Genomic DNA, 26,130 nt, shown 5'->3' with positions numbered 1-26,130 from the left:
GCAGGTTGGGACTGTGTCGTTTGGTGGTCTGATGCTGTTTCCTCCCCCCTTTGTTTTCTTCTTCTCTGTAGTTGCAGTACCACGCAGGCCTGGCATCTGGCCTTTTGAATCAGCAGTCCTTGAAGCGGTCTGCAAACCAGATGGGAGTGTCTGCCAAGCGTCGACCAAAGGCACAGCCCACCACCCTGGTCCTGCCACCTCAGTGAGTGATGGGTTTGGAAAATAACTTTCCTTTTGGGTGAACTCTACATTGTGCTTGTTTTGAGCTGCTGGAAAGTTATTTTTGTTTTCAGAATTGTTTCTTTCTTTAAAAAAGGAGTATGGTGGAAATAGAAACCAAGTGCTATGGTAACATCCTTTGCATAGATCTTTATGAAGCAGCTGTAATGCAGTTTGTAGTTTACATGTTTTGTATGTGACCTTTCCTTCTAAGACTTTTAGATGACACATAGCTTATCATTTCATTTGTTTCCTTATCACAGTCCCAAACTTGGCCGAATATGATTTCCCTTGTCCTTATCTGACAAAGGAGACAGCTGAAGAACACCTAGAGAATCAGCTAAAGCTGGCATTGGAAGCAGTTGGGTTGCTGCTTCTTTTGGGTAGTGACCATGTACCCTTCTGCGCCAGGTGCAGCGAGGTTCCTAGGGCACACACCTCTGTGAGTTTTTTCACACATGTGGACCTCCATGTACTACCACTGCCAGAAGGCTGGAAGGGCCCCTTCCTAGCCTTGTTCCCAGCGTACTTGTGCTGCTGTCCTCCCTAGCCTGGCCTCTGAAACAGTTTGCCTACCCTTGAACTTCATATAAACGGAGCCGCACAACATGGCATCTCTGTCAGCTTGTGTTTGTGCTGGGGATTGAACCCAGGGCCTTGTGCATGAGGAGCAGTGTTCTACTACTGAGATGCGCCTGCCTGGGACCAGTGTATCCATATTTTTCCACTCAATATCTTTAGATTCAGCAGGCTGTTTGTACTTTTTGTTGCTATGTCTTCTTGTGAATATGCCACGTTGTTTCATCCATTTACCTGTTAAGTTATTTTGTATCAGAAGCCCTAAGAGATGTGTGCCAAGGATTGCTCCATGATGCAGCTGTCAATCCTTGCTGATAAAGAGGGGCCACACCCCCCCAGAAGGCTGGGCATAGACTTTAGGCACATTCCCCAACTGTCCTGCTGTCCTTAGACTTCCTTTTGCTTATGAACTAAAGGGCAACTACATTTTTACATTTCCTGCCCAAAGGAGTATTTGCATAGAAGACTTAATAGTTTGCCCTTACTGAAGATCTCATTTATTTTCTGCTTGGTTAGCAAATATTTATTGTGCCTACTGTGTGCTGGGGCATGGTCCATGCTCTGGAGATGTAATCATGGGCAAGATGGACACAGTCTTCCAAGAGTCTTTTGTTTAGTGGGTGGTGGTGGTATGGGAGTGGCGGGTAGACAGGAAAAAAACTCTAAACAAATTTATAAGTTAGCACCATAATTTCTAGTTATAATCAGTGGAAGGGAATAAAGAAGAGCAAGGTGTGGGAGGGGGAGCCTGCTGAAGTAGAGTAGCCAAAAAAGGGCTCTCAGGACATGATCCGGAGCAGACACTGGGAGGAAAGGCCAGGGAAGAGCTGGGGTGGCCCCCAGGGATGCTTCCTGGGCCTTTGTCCAGCAGGAATGCACTCTTCTACCTCCATGTACACCTCTCCAGACTTCCTCCACATTTTGCGTTCACTTCAGGATGAACACAGCCAAGGGAACTGGGCAAATTGTCCTCGAGTGTTGTGTGTGCTGGGTGCCATATTTCTCAAGAAGCAGCTTACCAAAGAAGCCCAAAGCTTCTCGAGGAGCGTTGCACTCTGTTGTTGCTTACGTGTTGGTCTGGGGGTTCTGCACAGCTCAACCTGCAGCTCTCTGAAGTCTGATGGCCTTGTAACTTGTCACTTTCCATGCATGGATTGTCTATTGAGGCAAGATGTTGGCGAGGAGTGAAAGACTTTCTAATGGTCCCGTAAGACTGGAGCCAAAAAGTGTTTGTTGCTAACTCTCTTGACAAAAGTCAGTTCTTAGTCCATCTGTTCACCATTTGTTAATTTGCATTGGCTTGAAACCTGTTTACAGGTGACATGCTATTATGAGGACACTTAGAAACTATTTTAAGCACCAAGGCAATCAACAGACTCTGTTCTGATGCCAAAGGAAGAAAGAGAGAGAGGTATTCACAACTGTCATTATAAATTTATAATAAATCACTCAAAATACTTAGTTTCAAAGAGAAAAGTAGTTACTGTGTGTGTCCTAAGAATACAACAGTGAAATGATTTCCTATACTTAGTCACCTATTTCCTAAGAAAACTGACTGCTGCTTTTTCACATCTTGGAGCTTTTGGGGCTTACATTATCCTGGAGTCTCTTCATAAAACTAACATCCAGTGGCAGGATATACAGCTAAGACTCTCATTGCACTTTTGTTGAGCACCTACAGTGTGTTACTCATTGTGTTTGATGTTAGCTAGAAATTCCATATAGCTACTGGTCTTACTGGGTTATAAAACCCCTTTTTAAAGTTTAAATATATATATATATAATAGTAGTAATATATACATAATGTAGATTTTAAAAAACCCCAAAGATTATAAAAAAGAAAAAAGCTAATGTCATCCTAAAAAAAGTTCTTACTAAAATTTCAGTAGATATTAATTCCAGACTTTTTTCTGTGTATACATGATTTTGAAAATTATATTACAATATAATCCCAAAGGATTATATTGTAATATAAATATTCTCAAAGGTAGTTATTAGTCTAAGGTGGCATTATTTGATCTATGGGATTTTAGAATTTGCGTAATGTTAGTGGGGTTATGGTTGTATTCTATAGATTCCTAATCACAACATTTTTATTATAAGCATGATAAGACCTGACATTAACTCCTTAAATTCAAGGAAATCCCTTGAACCCCCTTTAAAAGACCCAAATTCTCAAATGTTGCCACAGAACAAATTGCTCCCAAACTTAGCATTTTAACCACGTGCACATTATCTCTCACAGTGTCTGTGGACCAGTAGGGATGGTTTGTCTGGGTGGTTCTGGTCCACAGTCTATCATCATGTTGCTGTGGGGAACTGGCTAGAGCCACAGTCCTCAGAAGACTCAACTGGGTCAGAAGCTCTGCTTCCCAGGTTGCTCACTGGTGCCGGCTGTTGACAGGAGACTGTGGTTCCTCTCCACAGGCTGCTTGAGCACCCTTGTGATATGGCGGCCGGATCCTCCAGAGGCAGCAAGCTCAGCCAGAGAGAACCAGGTGGAGGCCATCCTTTTCATGACCTAGCCTCAGAAGACGCACGGGTCACTTGCACTTGTTCTCTTCATTAAAAATGAGCCATTAAGTGTTACTGACATTGAAAGGGGGGGGGGTCGTTAACTTCCTTTTGAAGAAAGAGTGTCAGAAAATGTGCAGACATACTTTAAAGCCACCTAGTTTCAATGGCCAGCTGAGCTCCCCTGGTGGAAGAACCGGCTCAGGGAAGGACTGGCTGAGCTGGCCAGCCCCATTTGCGTATTTATTCAGTAAATGTTTTCTGCGGGCCTCCCAGAAAGATGTAATAATCTTGGCCTTCAGGAAGCTCTGAGGAACAGACAAGTAGCAGGGCATCATACAGCAAAGGCCAGGTCCTAATGATGGACCCCATGCCTAGGAAGGCCACGCAGGGTACAGGAGACACACCAGGGGAGCCCGACTGGCCGCCGCCACCAGCTTTCTCCACCACCCACCCTGGGAAGGATGGAGGCTTTATCTTGTGGAGGGAGCTCCAAGCTTTCTCACATAGCCCCCAGTATTCTGAGGAAAGGTTTATTTCTAAGCAGTAGAGGAAACCAGGGATGTGCTCTAGGTGCTCCTGCACACCACGGCCCCTCCCCAGCCCTGGCCTCTACACAGCTCTGCCTGGCTGAGCTGAGACCACAGGGGTGGCGGGAACGCAGATTTGTAGGATACATTAGTTTTTCAAATGCACTTGGCTTTAACTGTAGGAGTCTTTGAAGACTCTTCCCCCCTGAGTTCCATAGGATGAGTGATTTGATTTGTGAGATTAATGATTCATATCTTTCTTCCCCTCCAAAGAAGCTTGTAAGAAGATAAAGATGTTGTTCACCATGGAAGACCTTTTGCAGTGTGTTAGTTTCAGGGCCACGGATGAAGCACCCTCCCTTTCACGAGTTCCTTAGTCTTGCAGGCGGGACAAGTCTTTGCATGCAGAGCCTGTCTCCCCTGTTGCTGGGTAAACCTCACGGGGCCTCTGACCCTCATTGGTCAAGGTCAGCCTCTCTGAGAACTGGGCTTATCAGATTGATCCGTACGTTGTGTTTGCAGATATCTGGGTATATAATACCTGCCAGATTGGGTTGTGTTAACTTGGCTGTCTCTCAGAGCCTCAGCTTTCTGGTATGATTTTGGGGTGCTCTGTGTTAACATGGGATGTTGGTTTTGATGGATGTGGCCAGCCTGAGTGGCCTCTGTCTCCTGGGTCTCAGCAGCTGATAGAGCGGGCTTTCAGTGGCAGCACAAGTGAGAGGTTCTTCTCTGTTCTTATTTTGCACACCTAGGTTTCATTTAGGTTTGAGAGAAAAATAGTTTTTCAGAAGTTAGTTTAGAGAATACTGTCCCCATGCCTTGGAAGTTGAGACAGGCAGTTCCTTCTGTGTGACTGTCTTCCAGGAGAAGCTCCTTCCTGCTGAACCAAAGGCACACTTTCTTTCATGGGCGCTTCCCCGCAGTCACTCGGGTGGACTGTCCACGTTTCCTGTCCGCTGAGCTCCATCCCTCGGCTGCTCTGGGCTGTTTCCCCGTTGCTCCTCTTTTTCTCTCCTCTCCCTTTGGTCATTGTCCTTTCTCTTGGATCATTCCTGTGAGTAGACCGTCCACCTCCTGCAAGAATCCCCATCTCTGGATCCTACTTCCCTTGTCAGCTCCCACCTCGTTCCCCTCCTCTTCACAGCAAGCCTCTTTGAAGTCGTTGACCTCTTGTCTCTAGTTTGTACCCGCCAGGCCACCACTCTTGGAATCTCTCCCTGTCTCTCGCCTTGACTCCTCTAGAATGCTGCACTGGTGGAGTTGTGCAGAGTGTCGCGTTGCTCTCTGGCGGCTTCTGCTTCTTGACAGTTGGTGTCTCTTCCTGTTTTATTGCTCTGTGTTCTCTGAGCCCCCTGGTGGCGTTGCCGCCATGTTTGGATCTGTACCTTCGGAGGCAGTCTTCATGCCCTGGTTCCTGGCTGGCCCGCCTCGGTTCTGAGTAACAGCAGCACCACCACAAAGCGGCGTGCTCTGTTAAGAATCACTGGGAGGAAGCGCCACCAACGCAGGAGCCCCCCAAGTGATGATGTGGCACTCATGCCTGGGGTCCTGGTGTTGGAGCAAAGACTGCCTTTGGAAGGCCACTGATTGGCCCTGAGAGTTTAACTGCAAGAGGTGCATCTTGTGCCGCTGCCTTGCACTATTCCCAGGAAGATCATGGACTTGTGGTTACGCTGGGCACAGGCGATGGATAGGATCCTCTCCAACATATGTGGGGACTGCTGCTCTGCTCTGGAGAGGGAGAGGCTCGTACTGTCTTTTGCTTTACATGAAGCCACTGGGAGTCACGAGAGCCCAGCGGTGGCAGCCTATCCTTGGTGCAAGTCGTGAGTGTGGTGGGAGCTGCTCAGGGCCCTTAGTGTTAGAGAGGAGCAAGGCAGGCACTTGCCGACGGGACGCCTGGAGGCCTGGAGCCCCCCCCCCCCCACCACTGTTTCTTTATCTTTTCTGCTCCTGATTTGAGCCCTGTTGATGAGCTGCGTTTGTTGTTTTTCCCTCAGCTACACTGGTGTGAAGCTCCGCGTTCTGAGCTTCCAATACAGGCTCCTTGACAGGACTGCCATTTACATGGAGAGGATGGACACGGGTTTTGAGGGACTGATTTTCTTCTTGAATACTTTGTTTTTCTGTGACTTGATATTTTGTTGAGGGAATAATTGTGTGTATATAGTGATTAATTTATAATAAATACATCAACTTGGTGATAGCAACGTGGAGAGAGTATTTGACTTCTCTTTTTCTTAGAGTGAGTTCATGTGCCCTCGAGCAAAGTAACAGTGAATGAAGCACGACCCAGGAGCGCACCCGGTCATGGTCATGAGCTAGATGTGCAGAGCCCGGCTTCCCAAAGCCCCTTCGTCTAGGGATGCCCTGTCACCCAGACTGACCAGCCCTGGTGTAGTGGGGAACAAGCAAGTGTTTTGCCTGTACTGATGTCCCACAGAGGAGAGAGAGAACTGTGCAGTCCTAAGTTGTCTGAGGTTTAAAAAAAAGTCATCAAAACTTGCTTGGAAATTCACTAAGTCCTTCTTTCCCCTACTGGCAAGTATTAAGTAACAATATTCATTAAATACCACGGAGAGGCTATGTAATAAAGAAATAATCCTCAGCCTAGGTGGCTGTAGCTCTCCAGAAGAGCTGAAATTGAGAATATAATTAAAGATTAAAATGTTGTTTGCATTCTAGAACATGGAGAGATCTTTGCTCTCCATTGCGGGACCATATTAATAAGGAAGAGATCAGTTTCCAATAACTGACACTACCAAAGCTCATTTATTAACATCGGTCACAGTTAAGCATCTGACTCCGTGCTTCTTTTATCTTTTCCCTACAAGACTGGAGCCGTCTCCAGGAATGGTGAGGAATACCAGTCTTATCTCAGAACAAGTTATCCATGTCTGTTCAGGTCCTGAGTTGGAATAGGAATGCTCAGACAGCAGGAGCCATCTCTTTAGGAATCTTAAACCCTGCTATTCATGGCAGCCCTCTTTTGGCCATAGAATAATTTTCTGCCTATTAGTTTCAGCCGGTTTGTGTACAGAAGTTAAAAGGGTATAGGAATTATACCATATATTGTTATTTTCAGGTTCTATAATTGCAGCTGGTGAAGGCCATCTCTACACAGGATGGAAGGAAATTTTGTGTGGTCAACCTCTGGTATCCAGAGTCCCTTGAAGCCACCTGCGGGCTCAGCCTCCCAGCGGAACAGCCTTGCCCGGGTGGGCTGTAACAGTTAACTGCCCAGGCCCCATCTCCTGCTCCTCTGTCTTTCATTGCTGTTCTCACTGCTGTTGGCTGGAGCAGACTCCCGCGGCGTTTCCTTGGGGTGGGGGGTGGAGGCTAGACCTCCTACGTCCAGGCTCCAGTGGTGCCTTGTCCTCATTGCTCCTTATAGAGTTTCTCATTTGAGGGCCCGGAGAAGACATGCCCAGTAATGATGGCTGAAATGTCCTTTTTTATGTGTTCATTTCCTCATGTTATTGGCCTGTGGAGGAGGGCAGTATCTCTCCAGATCCACCTTGGATGGGGAAGGGAAAGTGCTCCAGCGCCCCTCACCGCCTCCCCCACCCGCATCCCTGTGTGGCTCTAACACTGTCTCTGCATGGTGTTGCCCTTCTTGCCCATGACCTGGTAGCCTGAGAGCGTGATGACCAGGGCTGTGGGCACTGTTACTGCCCAGCCCTCGTGTACACCTGTTGGCTGAACAAACGAATCCTGAAAGCTAGCTCCTTTCCATGCTGCTGCCTGGCTGCTGCAGACAGGGCATCTTTCTTCAGGATGTTTTGGGTGTGCCTTTACCGTGCTCCTAGGGAATGGAGGTTAAGTGTGTGAGTGGCTGGCGCCAGGTGTCATTGGACAGGCAGAAGCACCCACAGGTGAGGCTGTGGAGTTGCAGGCCCGTCCCTGGTGCTGAGATTTCCTGTGGACTGAGCATGGAGGGAGTTGCTCAGTGGCTTCTGCAGAGGGCAGGGCCTGCAGGCAGAGCCTGGGGGTGTGCTGCCCTGGGGAGAGCTGCCCCAGCTCCTGAGCAGGGCAGATGTGTGGAAAGTGGTGTAATAGGAGGATTAATCAAGTGGCAGGTTGCAGATAAATAAGATAGTCCTTTGTAGCTGTTTAAAATATAATTGGCTAATGTTACTTATCTTTTATCCCCTCTCTTTGGGCAGGAGAAAAGTCTCTGGGAGAAATAAAATGAGGAATCCCTCATAAATATTAATGCAAAAATCTGTCTATGGAGAATAAATATGGGGACATTTTGTTTTAAATGCTGTATATCGTTGTGCTTCATTAGCATATATGTTGTAAAAGCGACTTTCCTCCCCTTGAGAGAACCACATTCTGTTCGACTAATAGCCAAGACTGAAACCCAGTCTCTCAGGTTTGTAATACTTTTAGACAAAGAGGAGAACTTTGTTCCCCTGTGTCAGCCAGAGGGGTTCCTTGGTTCCTTTGTGCTCAGAGGTGGCATGAAGGGAGAAGCCCTGAACCCTGACTTGCCATCTCTGTCCCTTTCTGGACCTTTGGTTTTCATTGCCTGGTCCCCCACTCTCTGTGTGTGTGTGTGTGTGTGTGTGTGTGTGTGTGTGTGTGTCCCTGTCCCTCTGAAGGGATTTATTCCCTACTTCCTGTAGGCCAGGTATGTGCTTAACCAGCCTGGGAATCTAAAGGTGTAGAAAGTCCTGTGTGTACATAGATGAGAGATAATGAGTTTGGCTTCAAGTAGTACATACTGAGGTACCCCTAAAGCTGGGGTGAACCGATGCGACAGACCAGATTGACTTTACAACAGTTTGGTCTCTTCTTCCTGGAAGTGTTGGGTGAGGGAAGTATGGTTAAACATTGGCTGATTGCTGAAAATGGATAACAAGGACATTACTGTGGTGGGTCTTGGTGCTGTTGTATTTTGCTATTACACTACTGTGGGTCCCACAGACTCTCTTATCTATTTTTGTGCCTACACTAATTCCCGTTATCTGTAGGAGGTATGTCCAAGACCCCCTGTGGATGACAGAAACCAGTCAGTATAAAACTATGGTCATTGAAAATCTGCATATCTGTGATAAAGTTCATAAAGTACCCGCAGTAAAAGATCAACAACAAATTAACAGCAAAATTAGCATGAATTTTTTACCATAGGGCTCAGCAACTTCAGCATACCTTTTTTTCCTTCCCTAATTAAGTCAAGAACTTTCACCATTTTGCTTAAAGGAAGCTCTTTACAGCTTCTCTTTGGCATCTCCAAATTGCCAGTGCCACTACTTTTATATTTTGGGGCCATTATTTAGTAAATGAAGGGTGACTTAAACACAAATGCCAGGAGACTGCAGTCTACCTGAAAATTCCTTCAGACCAGGAGCTCACTGCGGGGACTGGACAGCGGAAAGAAGGGTTAAGGAGAAGGGGGCTGTTGGATTGGAATTTTTTTCACAATGAAATGTTTTAAAAAATATAGGTCTGGAACTTGGATTGTGGTCAACGAAGTAGAGGTTTGGAAATGGACAGTGTAGGGTTGGCAGGAGAATTCTGGGGAGTGGATACATCCTGCCAGAGACTGTGAAGGGGAGACAGAAGAGGAGACTGGCAGAGCCCTGTGCACCTGGCCCTGCTCCTCCCCACCGGGCCTTGCAGGCACTTATAGCCCCCACTCGCAGCTGACCTGTCCTTTGTCTGTCTCAGACCCATCATGACAGACTAAAATTTAAAAGTTAAAAAGAAAATGCACAAAATAGAAAACTGTAATAAAGAACTCAGCCATTAAGCACTGAGTCAAATGTGGCAGCCGGTAGAATCAGTTTAAAAATGATATTTCATTGCACTCTAATTGTGTTTCTCTTTTGCAAAGGGATTTTATCCAGGAAGACAGCTGTCTGGTGTGGTTATTACATCACTCGGCCATTACTGGGAGAAGGAAGAAAAGAAATGGGTGGTTGTGTAGCCTAGCCAGCAGGGGGAAGCTGGGTCCTTTTTAAAATCCCTTTTTACATAACAAAGAACCAGCTTGGGGTTGTTAATATCTCAACCTTGCCACTCCCATCTAACGGAAGGCTGGAGTGAAGGGGGATTTGGGTGGTCCCCTTTGTGTTCTGTGTCTTTTCAGGTGGGCTTTAGTAACCCATCATTTTAGCCTGAAGATCTACTTAGGGTCACAAGTGAATAAGGCCCTGTGAGCCAGTTTCTCTGTCCGCCTGTGCTGGAAGATTCCGGAAGCCCTCTCAGGGCCGGTGATCTTGGTAACAACACGAGGACAGGCGCTGAGTAGAAAGTGGCTCTGGCTCTTGGCTGAGGTGTTTGGGCAGACGGGCTTTGGCCTGCTGGCTACAGTCACTCTGCAGCACTCTGGCCGATGCACAAGAATTCTTAATAATAAAATATGAGAACGCTGTTTTCAGTCCAGATCCTACTTATTTGTAGCTCGCTGAGGCGTTGAATCTCTCTCCAGCTGCCATTAGTGTGGGAAGTACTGGTCATTTTCTCTGTAGGGAGGCAGTGGTGAGGGCCTTGGGATGAGCACTCAGGCTGTCCCCACTCTAGGATCACTCTCTCACTTGGGTTTGAGTGGACCCACTGGCTCCCAAGTAAAGGGACCAGCCAGCCAGATGCGGGAGCCACAGCTCTTTTCAGGAGGCCAGGCACCCTCTGGACCGATGGGTCCCAGCCTCAGCTGCAAGGAACCTCATGGGGAGCTGTTGGGGTGGGGGCCGGGGGGGGGGGCTTGGCAGAGCATATTGTCCTGCAGCTGCAGATGGGCACCTGCTGGAATTGAAGGCCCAAGGAAGGTGGAGCCTGGGCCCCTTCCTCCTCAGCGCCTGCCCCAGCCTTTCCCTGACTAGCTTTAGCTATGATCCCAGAAGAGGACAGACCTGTGAGATTTTACGTATTTCCTTCCTTCCAGTATGTTCTTGTTTATATCAGCTGTCTGGTGTGGTTGTTACGTCATTCGGCCATTACTGGGAGAAGGAAGGCCCAGCCAGCAGAGGGAAGCTGGGTCCTTTTAAAAATCCTTACGTCCTTCTAACTAAGTTAGTGTCTCTAAGCATGGATACTTGAAAATACGTAAAGGAAACGCACACAGTTTGGTTTATTGTAGATCTGATGTGTATTCTTTTTTTCTTTACAACTGTATGTTTTAGCAGCTTTATTGGAGGTTTCAAAAAATAAATTGCATACATTTCAAGAACACAAATTGTGAAGCCTGTGAAACCACTGCCATGCTCACTGTACTCAAGATGACTAGCATATTTGTCACCCCAGTTGTTGCCTCATACTCCTTTATTATCCTTCTACTCCCTCCCTAGGCAATCACTAATTGGATTTTTGTCATTATAGATTAGTTTGCATTTTTGAGAAGTTTATGTAAATGGAATAAGAAAAAAAAAATCTGGCTTTTTAGCTCTATATACATTTTGAGTTCATCAAAAAATTGTTGCATGTATTGGCAGATCATTTCTTTTCATTTTTTACTGCTATATAGTATTCCACCAAGTAGATATTCCCCAATTTATACCTGCATCTGTTGGTGGACATTTGGGTTGCTATTGCTATTGCAGTAAAGCCAGTATGAGCATTCATGGACTAGAATTTGTATGATAATGTGTTTTCCTTGCTCTTGGGTAAATACTCAGGCATATTATGTGTAGGTCATATAGTAGATGTATGTTTAACTTTTTAAGAAATTGCCACATTGTTTTCCAAAGAGGAGATATCATTTGACACTCCCACCACAGGGGTGAAGTTTGCAGTGCTCCACAGCCTCACCAACGTTTGATGTGTCCATCTGTTTAATGTTAGACGTTCTGATGGGCATGTCGTGGTGTCTCCAGTGGTCCTAACATGCACCCCAGCATGCATTTGCTCAGTGATTTATTGGCACCTTCTTGCATGCTTGTTTGCCATTAGTATATCATCTCCTTTGGGGATGTGCAGAAGAAAGATTGAGGCCTACTGTGTAGGAAATTACACTTGGGAAATGTGGATTTTCCGGATTTCTTTTGAAGGCTTTAAAAAATGCCCTAATGCAGAGCCAGTTATCAAATTATTATCTGTCAGCTGACTGGTGAGTCCCTGTTGTGGCTCATCATTCTGTCAGTTGCTTTGGGGAATGGCAGAGGAAGTAGTACAGACTGAAGACCCAGGAGCCTAAACTCAGTTTTGTGGTGTTTCTAAACTATGTCACCTTCCTTCCTATATGGCTGTGATAGTTGTAGATCTGTAGGTGCCTGTTGGTGGTGACCAGCTTCTAATTAGTTTGTCCCGATTGATTGATTGATTGATTCGCCCGTTCATTCATTCATTCATTTATGTGTGTACATGCTCATCTTTGAACCACTGGTGTCTAAACTCAGGCTGTTTGTATTTATTTGCATTTTGCTCTGCTTTTGTTCATTTTTGTGTCTTAACAAATAAAACCTGATGGCCACAATGCTAGGTGCTGGGTTTCCAGTGATGACGAAGCCTTCCCTTAGAGAGCCTGGGATGTGCTGGGGAGGCAAGGAGGGAGGCTTCTGGGTTCCACGGGAAGGACCGCTCTTCCCCACTTCCCCCACTCCTCCTTACCTTCTGGAAACCTCATTTTTTAACCTTTAGTAGCCAGACTTGAACTCAAAAAGACCTTCGCCTCTAGGGACTGGGCTAGGGACACATACCCACATTGGGGAGACTCCCATTATGGATGTGAAGCTGAACCCCCCACCTGTGTTTTGGAGCCCAGTAAAGACAATCCCAGGTGTATCTTTTAGAAGAATGTAACTCTTGGCTCTAGAGATTTTTCTTTCTTTGTAGCTACCTGTCTTCCCATACAGGGAGTTAGATTTTGGGGACTTACTGTCCCCAAAGAAGAAAACTAAAGGTATCATAGTGCTCCAAAGAAAATGTCCTTGTAAGTCTCTCACAGTCTTAAAATATAAAATTTCATTTCATTTTTATCACATTGTTAAGCCAGGATGAATCCTCAGCACAATAGCTCTCACAGTTTTCCTTTCCTTCCCTCTTTGGCATCCAACAAAATAGATTTTGAGGGTGAGGTGGACTTGGGCATTTTTTGGGAAAAAATTGAAACTACATAGTATATTAAGCAAATTAAAGCTACAAATTTCCTTTTCTTCCATTTCCAGACCTCGTCCTGTTAGTTAAAAGGGACCCTTCCCCACAGTGGGCGGGTAAACCTGACTTTACCTAGCACTTGCTGGTCGGCTGGGCTGGGCTGGGCTCCTACAGATTAGCCTCTCCTTTTTTAAAAAAGATTTTTATTTTTAACAAAGGAACACTTGGAATTTAAAGTCCCCAATGACCAATTAATTCAGTGTAGTCCATTCAGGGGACATCTAGACAGTATGTGGCCTTGTCCTCACCTGAAGGAACTTCTGATATTGTTGAGGAACTTCTGATATTGTTGGGTGTCACGAAAACCAGACCTGGGAGAGCTAGGAGGCACCCCCTTTCTCCCCGCAGTTCATGGCTGTGGACACTAAGGGGGCAGACAGCTTCTCAAAAAAGTTCTCAAGATTGAGCAGCAGAGCCAGGACTGGAGCCTCATAGTGCTGTTCCTCTGCCACCGTCTCTAACCTGTGGGTGAGACGAGTGGGAAGAGGACAAAGCAAAAGCCGAGACCCAGAGCGCAGGAATTCTTTGATGTCTGCCTGTTTCCAGGTGATGTTTTTGCCAGGTCTCATGGGATTGCCACCCAGTTTGCTGTTCTTAGATGTCCCTAAGTATGACATCGCTTGCTTCCTGAGGTTTGGCTGCAAGCCCAGCAGGCACTGCCAGCCCTGCCCCTGGTCTCTGCAAGAGGAAGGGGCTGTCCAGGCTTGGCCTGGAGCTCCGCCCTGGGAGTACTGCTGTGGCAGAGGATGCCCTTCACCAGCTGGGAGGAACAGCTCTTTTTGATTTACCAGTGAGACCAGCTTTAGAGGCTCAAGAGTTCAAAGAAGGGCGGGCAGCAAGAGTCTACAAGCCACTCAGCCGTACCTGGGGCGGCGCTGGGGCTCACACGTGTCCAGAGTCTCCCAGCCCAGGCGTGGTGTGGCTGGGACTCAGACTTGGGCACAGGCACTCCAGAAGCTGCACGTGTCAGCTGTACAGAGTAAAGGTGCCTCCTGTCCAGCTGTCATGGGTTAGGCTCTTGGAAGCAGGCGCTGAGGTAGAGTTGGGGTGCATGTGTTTGGTAGGGGTGAGCACCTGTGAGAGAAAGGGAGGAAGCAGGAGTGGGTGGTGGCAGGGGGAGGGGACTGCCACGCAGACGCGACAGAGCCTCGACCCCTGAACATCTCTGGAACCAGGGTTACCAGTAAGCATGGCCCTGTGTTGACTAGGAGGCTGGCCCTGGTGCCCTGCCTCACTCCATCCCTAGGGGAGCTGGCTGTGGGAAGGCCAGGACTGCACAGCCAGGGCCGAGTGCTCTACCCAGGTCTTCACCAGCTACAGTGTTACTACTGTATGGCTGCGTTCCAGAATGCTAACAATGGCTTTTTATTCCAGAAGTAGGGAGTGTGAGTCAAACTGCTGTGTTGTTCAGTATGGGCAGACTGTGAGCACATCTTGTTTCTTGGTGTACGCTCGGTGCCGCCTTTGGTGGTCTGCCTCACTGCTTTAGTATCCATTCTGGATTCTGTGCAGTCTTACCCCCCAGTGGGGAGACCCAGTGCTTCATCCCTTCCAGGCTGAGTCCCAGTCATCTCCTCTGCCAGGGTGGACCCAGGGTACCCAGGTGGATTGTCAAGACTCCACGTGACAGCAGCCTAGCCTCCTTATGATCAGAGCTGGTTACTCTGGCAAGGTGCTGATTCTTCTTTTTGCTCACTGGATCCTAGAGCAGGAGCCCAAAGTACTTACATGGCAACCTTAGGTTATTTGCCATGTCTTCTGCCAAGTTTGTGCCCCTTTCGGGGATGAAGATCTCTAACTCTGTTGCCCGCGTGGCTCCCAGATTCATGTGTTCTTTCTCCCACGGGCACAGCATCGTACACAGGTTTCTGATTCAGTGTGTGTGCTGTACCTAGAGGACGGCACCTGGCCTTGCAGAGTGTACTTCCAGGATGGTGCATTGGCAGTGCTGTCTGCAGGCTGTACCGCAGGTGCTGGGTACGGGGTGTGCTGTGACCATTGGATCCCATGGTCACAGGTCCACTAGGCAAAGTGGCTTCCTTGATCTTGTATGAATCTCTCCTGGAGGTTCAGAGATTCTCAGTACTCCTCTGATGGTGGTGCTGAATCAGGCCCTGGGAGCCAGAAATGCAGACTCGCAGTTCGAGGGTGAGCTGCTCCTGTGAGAGAGAACAGGGTAGCCTTCGAGGATAGAAGGAGCCCAGAGCAGTCCACCTGCACCAAACGGACGGTTGGCCTCCCTGAGGAATAATGCAGACTGGATGTTTATCAGTAACTAATCAGCTTTAACCCACTTTGTCTCATTGTCCTACATACAAAACAACAAAAACGTGAACATATAATATGTAAATTATATAATAGTAAGAATGTAACTGTATTATAGTACCTATGATGTAAGTTAATATTATACTGTACATGAGCCCTAAATTATGATTCCCAACCTATGTTATTGCACCTGTGTTAATTTAGTTAAAATATTCACAGAGTTGAAAACTTGGTGTCTAATGGGTCAAAAGGTACAAGTTCATGCAGTTTCTGACACCATGGCCACCTGTTTGTGGGTCCATTGTGCGACAGAGGATATTGACTGGAAGGTTGTTTTGGCTACCTGGTTGTTAAGTGCCTTCTCAATAGTACTCGCCACACGTCCATGCAGATGTTTACCCCAGGCCTTTTGTCCTGACCTCCTCGTCCTTTCCTTTCTAAGCCTTTGTTCTGAGCAGGCCAGCCACCCCTGCCCATGCGTCCACATTTCATCTGACCTGGCCCTCCTGTCTCCGTGAGACTGGCCCCTGCTGCACTGCTTGAAACCCTTGCCAGCAGGGGCGTTTCCCTCACTGCTCTCTGTCAGCACCACCCTGGTGAATCCATAAGGTGGCTCTTATCAGCCACATACCATGGTGCCCATATGAAGCGAGCTTGGGCTTGCTTTCTCCTCCCCTCTGGTTGATCGTGGAGGATTTCCTGGTACAACCATAGGAATGGGCAGTGGGAGGACGTGGGAGGGCCATGGCAGTTCTATTGTGAGGGCAGGAGAATGTCTTAAGGCAAAGTTCTAAGTGTGTTCTGTCCATTCCACGGACTGTGAACTGATTTGGGCCCTCCTTTTTGCTTGGGATAGGAAAAAAATACATTCACTAAATCATTGGCTTAGTCTGAACCACAGGCCTGTTGATCTGCTCTGGCAGAGATGCCACAGCTGACAATAGATGCACCCAGCTTGGCCTAGCTCCCCACTTGACCCAGCCTGGGGAAGTCTGCATCTTCCTCCAGGATCCCTCGTTTTGCCACCATCAGACTAGTAACTTAAATATAACTTAAAGATAAACTGAGGACCACCGCCCCTGTATCCTTGAGATCCCTCCAGCTGATGTTGACCTCTGCCATTGCTCTAGGATGCAGTATTGTTTTTGATGTGCTATGTGGGTTTGCGTTGGGGGTGTGGCAGGAGCAGGGTAGTATCAGAGACTTAGGCTGGACCTTCCCGACTCTGGTGCATCTCACCCCATAGACCAACCACCTAATATGGTCATTGTGCAAACTGCTAAGTGTGTCACTCTCATACAACGTCTGGTGGGGCTAGACGCCCAGCAGAGCACCCATAATACAACTATAGCCTGGGCTGCATTTATTAACTTCTGTCTGTGTGTCCCTACTCTTGGGGAAGCATGATGAAGTTTCAGTCTCCAGGGATAACTGTTAACTCAGGTGGCTTTGCAGCAGGCACTGTCCTTGAGTGAACTGGCAACACATGCTGTCTGTTCGCCTCACAGCCAGCAGCAGGGCCCTCCTGAGGGATCCGAGCAGTATAGCTCCCTGTCACCACACTTTTATTCAACTGTGACATTATTGTTGTACAGATAAGATCTAGAATACTGGTATTAGCAGGTGCAGTGGCACATACCTGTCATCCCAGCAATTCAGGAGGCTGAGGCAAGAGGATCATAAGTTCAAGTCCACCCTCAGCAATCTAGTGAGACCCTGTCTCAAAATGGGGAGGGGGGGAAGTAGAAAACCAGAATGCTGGTTTAAATTTTTTGCCCCTCCCTCCAGGATCTACTGTTTCTAGATAACTTTTCAACATGATAAACAAAGGTTTACAATGGGGAAAACTTGGCTTTTAAAAAAGTTGCTATTGAAATACGAATAACAACGGATGTTAAAGTGCTTTGTTACTGTATATGAAAACACGTAAGATAAAGAAGTTTAGGTCAAACACACAGGCTCTGTAATGAGACTGTGTGGCTTGAACCCTGGTCTCCTATTCACCATCTGTGTGCCTCTGGAGACACTGTCCAACCCACCCCCACTCTTGGTCTTGACATTTATCAAGTGGGACAATGATAAAGGAAGAATAGAATGTATCTGCTGTATGGTGGCCACTCACAGGTCATTATTACTGATGTTTACAGCGGCTGTAGAATGTGCCAAGTGAGTGTTGTGGGTAGAGTTCCTCAGGGAATCCAGTTGGGGCACAGCAAGGCTTCATGGAGGAGGTGGCCCCACAGGGCTGTCTTGTAGGAGTGTGCATGTTCCCTGTCAGCAGAGGCCCTGCAGAGGTACAGTGATGATCGCAGTGTAGACTGGAATTGTGTCGATTTTTAATCCTGTTGGGATGCCAGGTATATTCTGCCCCTGTCCCAGTGGCAGAAACAGGAACAAGTCTTTCCTGTCACCTCAGTTCAAACTCAGATGAAATTACATCTCCTCTTAGTGTATATGTTTTCTGCTAATGAATATTCTACCCGTCCCCATATATGTATATGGGAGGACCCTGTTTTCTTTCCAAATAGTGTCTCAGGACTTGAGCAATGAAGAAGAGTAAAATGTCATGACAGGGGTCACTGGTTGAACTTAGACAAAGTTCTACTGACATGCAATTTTGGTAAATGTCTTTGTTACTGATAATTAATGACTTCAAGACACTGAAAAACCTATGAGTTCCTTCCAGAACCTTTAAAGAAAAATTCCATCTTATGTAGTTTTTAATCATATTTTAATTTTGAAAGTCATTAGTTTATGCATCTTAAGGTGGTGCCTTAGAACAGGAAGTTAGGTGATGATTACCCTAATTTTGTGAAAAGACAGATGATTCACAGGGTCCAGTGAAGATTGGCCTGGACCCTTGCTGAGTCGGCTTCAGATCTGTGCCAGATGTGGGTGGGAATCATTGTTACAGGCTTGCTACTAATGGTGAGTGAGAAATAGTTTGCTTTGAATTTTGCTGCAGCTAGTGCAACTAGCCTGTTCCTCTTTCTGAGGGGTTCCTGGCTGGGTGAGGATGTGGAGCTGACAGCTCTGCTCTGAAATGTCAGTTCTGAATGGTTGTATTTGAGGGTATTTCTCCCTCTACAGGTGCATGCAGACTTAGGTGTCTGATGACACCTGTAGTTTTTGAAACACAGCTGTGCTTTAACATAGCAAGCGCCTGTTGTTTTGTATGGATGCCTCCAAGATATTTGGGTACAAGGAGCAGTTATGAGAAACTGTCAAGAGCTGTCTTGGGAAGACAAACAGGCTCTTCTGGTGCTCTGGGTTATGATCTGCGAGCCAGGACTCCTGCGCTTAGCTCTCAAGCACACCCCAGGTTTCTCTTTGTCCCCTGCCACTGTAACGCCAATTAACATTGATTAATGAATTGATCACAAGTGTTTATAGATTTCCCACCCATGTCTGATTAGTGCAGAGTTATGTGCCCTTGACTATGAGGAACTTATAATCCAATTGAAGGATGAAATTGTGCTCAGAGGCAGGTGAGAGAATGTCAATTCCTAGTGATTTGTATAGATGGCCTGTCATGAGATTATTTCGAGCTGAAATCCCCCGAGAGGTACAGTGTGGACGGATCTCCTGCGCTAATGGAAATCCTAGATCTGGCTTTCAAGCTGTAGTGCCTCAAAAGGTCAGTGGTAAACTAAGACACCACCAACTTCTAGGGCCACTCTGAAATCAGTGGCCACATGAGCTGCGCAAGCAAGGCAAGGTCTGAAAGGACCAAATTAGTAGTTCTGCACCTGTTTGATCAGATACTCCTGCCCTTTGGAGAATCTGCAGGATGCTCACTGAACATTCATAGAGTGATCATGGATGAATGTGATGGGTACTGTTCAGGCGCCATGGGTCTGGGATGCACCATGAGTCAAGATCCCTGCTGTCATGAAGATAATAGTCGGTGGACGTACAGATACACATGTGCTTCCAGGACCCTCTGAGTTGATCAAAGAGAGGGAATCCAGGTAGAGCCTCATGCACAAAACAGAAGATGCAGGAAAGTTCCAGAAAGGGTTGACCTTGGAGCATCACCAAGTTGTTGGAGATGAGCAGCAAGTGTTTTATTGCAAGGTATCTATGGGCTCAGTATGGGAAGAGAGAGCGCTGTTAAGGGCCTGACTCCTTGCAGCAAGAGTGGAGCAGCTCCACTTAGAAAGAAGCAGAAACTTCCTGTAAACAGAGGTGTGGGAAGATGTTGGGGCTGAACCTTAAGGACAGTCTGGGGGAGATCAGAGCTGGCGCTCCTCCCATGGAGTTAGAAAGATGGTGAGTGGCCCAGTGTGTGCGGGGTACAGGAGGGTGGTGGCTGGATTCAAATGCCTTGGTTGCAGGCTGAGGTTAGGTTTTAACCAGTATACAGGTAGTTGGTAACTGGGTATTGTGTGCAGGGCCAGCTGGCTCAGTTACTAATGGCAGTATGCTGAAGCAGCCACAGAAGAACTGCTCATGGTGTCTGGGATATGCATTATTCTATTTTTGGCTTTTTATAGAAAGTATGTTTCCGTGGAAGGGAGGGATGAATGAAACAGGAAGTCAAGGTGCAGAGAATTGCCAGGGCTGGCTGACGGGCCCTTGTCCTCTGGGTGTGTTCTAGCTTCCCCATTTGAAGAAGTCAGCTCCATACAGGATGGCCAGGTGCACACCAGTGCAAGTGGACCAGTGCTGCTGAACTATGCATTTAGAGAGTGAAGATGGTGGTCATTATATGTGTTTTCTTTAAACCATGCTTTTTTTTTAAAAAAAGAAAAAGGTTAAAATTATATATGTTGCATATGTCTTACCTACAGAGAGGTGATATCAGACTAACAACCACAGAACCTGCTGCAGAGGCCTCTGAAGAATGTTTTTGTGGATGAAAGGTCTCAGGGAAGTTTCAGGGTGGAACCCAGATCTCTTTCCTTGCTTCATGGTTTTCTAAGAGGAGACTCAGTTACCATTAGTGAAATTTGAACAGTGGAGCTTTTCCAAAGTGCTATAAATGTTGTTTTAGTACTTACCAGCCACTCTTAGGATGCTCTCATCCTGCCTTTCCTTGTCCCTGTGATAGAATATACCCACACCTCATTGAGTTAGGAAGTTGAAATGAGATCACGAATATTTTAAAATCTAGCACTATTTCCATTTCCCTGAACTTCTATATCTTCAATCAGGACTAGGCAGGCAAGGTAGATGGCTTCCTTAGAATACAGGTGACAGTGAAGTGCTAAATAGCTGTTTCATTATGGAGACGTGCAGCCAGGTGGCCTCTGGAGCCTACTTCTCAAGATTTATTGTCATTTTCTAAAAATGAGAAATGAAACCACAATGTTAGAGAAAAATTTTAAAAGGCAAAAGAACTCATAATTTAACCTATTTAACATGGTGATTTTGTTTTACTTCTTGACTATTGTATTTATAGAATTAATTTTCCTAGTTCATACTTTAAAAAATTGCAAGTCTCAGCCAGTGACATCTTTATGACGCAGCCCGTGTCCTTTGCAGAGAGTTTGTTGTTGCCCAGGCCCCCAGAGCATGGATGCTTTTGTGTAGCTGGGAATTCTGGGGCCCTGGCCGGGGGGCGGGGGGCAGTTGCACATGGGCAGGGCAGGCAGTTCCCAGGGCTCGTTCTTAATTGAGTGCTATCCCTGCTGTCTCAGTGGAGTCCAGCACAGTTAGGTTTCCTTGTCCCCACCACAGTAGGGAGAGGCCCAGTTTCAGACATGATTCTTGATGAATGTCCTAACAAAAATTAAAAAATTATTGGCTAATTTGTCAAAATATTGTCCTCCTGACAGTTGGGGTAATATAAACAGAAAGGAAGAAGGCAGAAAATTGAGTAAATTTGCAAGAAAATAGGAATGACTTTGAAAGACTAAAAGACTGACTTAATATTATCAGTAAAACATGTTGCTCTCTTATATTGTCAGCTGCAGTATTCAGGGGAGGTAGTGATTTCTTTAGGAGGGAACCTGTGTGGAGTGAGTTTTCTCTGAGTTTAATGCTGCCTTGGAAAGAACTCAGGATCTGCCTGTCCCTGTTTCCCCAGCGAGCAAAGCACTTCACGCCCCAGGAGGAGACAGCTGTACTCCCACGATTTTCTGCTTGTTCTCACCTCTGTGCCCGTGTCTGTTCCATGTTTCAAAAAACTTACTGAAATGGTTTCTGCTTGGGCCCCTGGTTCTCTCTGCTGAGGGTACAGCATACTTGACCTGTGGAGCTTTAAAAAAAAAAAAAAAAAAAGAAGCCGGAGGCTCAACCCCAGTGCTCAGGATCTCCCTGCTCCCATACTTCGTAAAAGCAAGAAGAAAAGTCAAATCTAGTGAGAGGTACCTGCTCCAGTCAGTCCCAGGAGGGGACTGGACCTCTTTGAAAGCGGGCTGCCAGGGGAGGTATCCCAGTGGATCACAGAAATCATAGCCTCCCATTCTTTCCATGGTGCTTATTCAGTGCCAGAGACGAGAGCTGGACCCAAGAATTTTATACTCAGCCAAGTTTTCTTCTGTAGAAAGATAGCAGCTTTTTTTTTTTTTTTTTTAAATAAAATGTACGAACTCCAGGAAAGACCCGCGAGTATTTCTTGAAAAATCTCCTCAATGACAGTGTGTGCTGAGTTCACTCATTCATTCAGTAAACATTTATTGACTGCTCATCATGTGCCAAACCCTGTGTGGGGCATGGGGAATGGAGCAGTTCATTAGTGAGCATTCTGCTGGGAAACGGGGAAGCCATTGGTCTCTTTAAATATGCAGCCAAGGCCAAATGCTTGGCAGGAATTATATTTCAGAAGGCAATATTTTAAAACAAAGGGGACGTAAAGATATTCACAGAGCAAACTGAATGAGGACTCCTGGTTGGTGAGTTTTCTCATTGCATTTAGGAGCAAGACATTATTTCTAAACATCAAGAGATCGAGGTTCTAGTACGTTGTATAAAATTAGAAATAAACCCCTAAAAGAATTAGAAAGTAGATGTAATCTAATTCCCCCAGACAATGATAAAGGCAGTCTCCACAGCAAGGGGAGGAACCAGAGGTAGCAGGCGGAGCTGGAAACATGATGTAAGAGGGCCAGACTTAGAAGACATGTCTGCAGTATCAGGGAGACCAGGGGGGTCAGTACCTATGAAAGTGAAAGACCCTAGTAGGTACCGCACAACAAGGGACGTTGAGTGGAGACAGGTCCTGCCCGGCTCACCAAGAAAACTAGGCTTATAATCAAAACTGCAGAGTTCCAGGCATGTGGGGCCAGTGGCTGTGAAGGGGAACTTGGAGTGAGTCTGCAGCCAGGCTGCCACAGGTAAACCCTGGCCAGGATGCCTGCTGGATCATCTGCTGGGGAATCACACCGCAAATCAGATAAGCACGGGAAGATTTAAATATCTCCTTAACTGAAATGTCTGTTACCTCCTCAGAGAGGCCTTCCATGACTAACTAGTCCAACACAGCTTCCCCCAGGCACTGCCAGTTTTATGCCTCTGGAACCCTCTGTTCTGCTAGTCGCTTATTGGTCATTATCTTAAACTTTATTTTTGCTATTTGGCCAAAATCTCCAAGAGAGAGGACCCCTCTTGTCTTGTTCATTGCTATAGAACCCCCCAACACTCCCAGCCAGCAGGACATTCTTGGTTTAATCCCTGCTGAGTGCCTGCTGGGAGCCTTTACTCTTCTGGTAACTCTAAATGCACCAGCAAGCCAACACAGCCCCTGCCCTCAGGTGCACACATTCTAATGGAGAGTGCTGAAGAGGATAAAACAGAAGGTGGCAGTGCCAGGGGGCAGGAAGGGCTGGGAGAGCTGGGCTGCTGGTTTGAAAAGAATGGCCAGAGGAGACTGCCTTAAGGTGGCTGCTCTGGAGCAGTCGGGGTGTAGCTGTGCAGGCCTCTGGGGAAAGTGTTAAAGCCAGGAACATGGAAGATGGGGAGCATTAACAAAGAATGTAAAGATAAGCTGGGTCCCGGGACACCCAGTGAAGGGGCTTGGACTTACTCTTGAGACTGGAAGTCAGAAATTGGCACAATCTGGTGCTGGTGAATTAGCTGGAGCTGCAGAAGGAATTCCAGCTGCTCCTGACCTTGAGCCACGCCTGATCTCAGGCAGCTTTGCTTGGTGTAAACAGTAGTTCTTGTTTTATAAATTGTTTTGAGGGGTACAATATGTGCTAATTTCAATTATTAAAATGTCCATTTATAACATTTATTAGCACAAATGAATTCAATTATTTCAAATATAGAAGCAAAATATTGTGTGGAATGAAATATATGATATAATTAGACTATTAATGAAAACACTTACATACCTCTGCATGATTGAAAATGAAAGCTTAACAGTCTCAAAAGGCTGGTGCTAAATATTTACATATCTGTCTGAGATGCACATTTTTAGATGCTAAAAATATTCATTGTTAATGACTGGAAAGGAAGGCTGGGTTTAATGTAGTAATAAACTTCCACATATTTGTCTCACACCAAAGTCAAAGCCAATTTTTAAAGTATTGCAGTCAGCCTTTGAAATAGGAACTACTGCAGAAATAAAAGGAGATTCTCCCCAAGCAATTAACAGGACCTATTTTGTAAGGAAAAGCTTGCAGAATGACAGAACTATGAGAAAGCTGCTCAGTGGCTGGAGTTTAGCTAGGCTTTACAGTCAGGCCTTAGAATTGTCCTTTCCAGGTGTGATGGTCTAGAGAAGTGAAGGGGAAACCGAGGGGGTTGTATCAAGGTATCAAGGTACATGCAGGAACCATGTAGCAGGGAGAGAAAGCCCTGCAGAGCTCTTCTTCCCAACAGTGCCAGGCCTGGGTGGCTCCTTTCGCCTTTCCCAATTCTGTAAAATGGTGTCCAGATGAACTTTCCCTCTGGGGTTGTAAAGTGTGCAGTAGGAGAAAGCGCAGAAAGCGGCAGGCTTCAGGCCTGGGCCACAGAAGTGTGGGCTCCCTGGAAGCCCCTGGTGCCCTAAGGCCAGGTGTGGGCTGCGGCTCTGGAAACTGACTACAGATCCACTCGCTGAGCTCCAGGAGGGGACTGCACTGTAACAGAATCCTCAGGTGGTTCATTAAAGTAGCACTGGGCAAACAAGGCCTGCTGGCTTCCTGCTGCTGTCAATAAAGAGTTCTTTGAGCACAGCCACGCCCATTCATTTAGGGATAGCAGGTGGCTGCTTCAGTGCCAGAGCTGGATTGCACAGAGGTCAGTCATTGCAGCAAAGGCCATCTGGCCAGCAGAGCTGAAAATATTTACACTTTGGACCTTTAAGAAAAAGACCAGCACTCCCTGATTTAGAGGAGCAGCCAGTGTCAGATCTCCAGGGTTCAAATCAGCCCCCTGCAGCAGCTGTGGACCACGTCACTTGTGCCCTCTTCCTCGGTATGTAGAATGATGCTGGCAGCGCCTGCTTCCTGAGTGGTTGTCATAATCAATGACATGGTACGTGTTGAATCACTTGCCTTTTCCTTGGTAACCAATCATGCCAAAACTTAAAACAACACGTTTTATATACTCATGGTTCTGCAAACTGGTCTGGGCCCAGCTGGTCCATGCTTTTTCTAGACTTGCCCCTGGTCACGGATGGAGCTGCTGTCAGCCCGTAGATGGCTGGGAGCTGATATTCTTTCCCTATGGCCTCAGTCCTCCTCTCCCTTTCTGGGTGGCTTCTCCAGGTGTCCTCTTGAACAGAGGAGCTGGGCTTCTTATGTGGAGCCCAGGTTCCCAAGAGTGTGAAGGCAAAAGCTGCTGAGCTTTCTTGATGCTTAGGACTGGGACTGACACCTGTCAGCATCACCACATTTTATTGGTAAAAGCAAGTCACAAAGCCATCCTAGACTCAAGAGGAGGAGACACCACCAGGACAGACATACCACCAAGTGTTCTTCAGGGGCTGTCAGTTGGCAGACCACACACAGAAGAGCATGGGAGTTGCGCAAGAAATTGTGTCGGCTCTGCCCGCTGCTGCTAATGCACACTTGCTGGAGTTGGGAGTGGGGTCAGGTGGGGTTGGGGTATTGGGTGCACCCTTCCTCGGATGCTTCCCTCTGACTGGAATCTCCTTTCTGCCACTTCAAAATAAAGTAGAAAGAAAAATGGGGACGTTTGTCAAATTTGGTAGGAAATCTAAGGCCTGTTTTTCATTTAGAAAGTCCCCCCTACCTGGCAGTGTGCCCCTCTTTGCATCTCTTGCTGCCTTTGGGTGGTAGCAGGATGACTCGGGGCCCGCAGAGCTGCGGTAGCCCTCTGTTCTCATTTCTTGGCTTCACTCTGTGACTGTGTTGGTGGGGTAAATTGCCTTCCTGCCATGGTGAGTGTGGACCAGCCTCAGCCCCAGGTTGGTGTAAACGATGAGCCCCTCCTGGTCCTCCTCCTTTAGACTGGTCCTTCCTTCTGGAAGTAGTGATGAAGAAAGAGCTATGCAGCTCGCTCAGCTAGGACTGGCTCTCACAAATGGCCATGTTTAAAATAAACCAAGAGAGAGGATTTTGGATCATCTGTGCATTTTCATATGTGTTTGACTTCTTCATTATCGGAGATTGTATTTTGGTTTCATTTTAGCACATGGGCCCAGATTCCAGGCAGTTATACACATGTCTTATGCCAGTTTTGAAGGAAAACGTCTTTAACCATCACCCTTTGGGAAAATCAGAAGGATGTGATTTATTGTAATTTAGCCAAGACAAATAGTAGTTTTCCTTAAAACTTGCAACAATTGCTGTGAATGAGCAAATGTTTATACAAGGTGTGAAATTAAGTTTCATGTAGTAACAAAATGTGAGTCCTAGCCAACAGCTCTGAGATGGTATTTATATTTTGGGTAGCAATTTCAGTGGTGTTCTTTGTTGAAATTAGGAGTCCTGCTGCTTCAAGACATGATACCCTCATCCAGATTTAGCTCTCAATAAAGGAAGCTATGCTGATTTCTTGTAAAATCCTGGAGTTTAGTCCTTGCTTT

The 26,130-nt window shown here is 46.7% G+C and overlaps 1 protein-coding gene across 1 annotated transcript in view; it reads left to right on the top strand.

The window, feature by feature from the left end:
- Med27 (mediator complex subunit 27) overlaps positions 1-26,130 on the top strand; it is a 188,326-nt gene that overhangs the window by 64,308 nt on the left and 97,888 nt on the right. The window contains exon 3 of the mRNA XM_026395548.2: positions 72-202. Within this exon, the coding sequence (XP_026251333.1) occupies positions 72-202 (131 nt within the window). The remainder of the gene's footprint in view (positions 1-71; positions 203-26,130) is intronic.

This window comes from Urocitellus parryii, chromosome 4, assembly GCF_045843805.1.
Source record: "Urocitellus parryii isolate mUroPar1 chromosome 4, mUroPar1.hap1, whole genome shotgun sequence".
Classification (NCBI taxonomy): domain Eukaryota; kingdom Metazoa; phylum Chordata; class Mammalia; order Rodentia; family Sciuridae; genus Urocitellus; species Urocitellus parryii.
The sequence above is the reverse complement of the archived record's forward strand: the minus strand, read 5'-3'. Positions and strand labels throughout refer to the sequence as shown.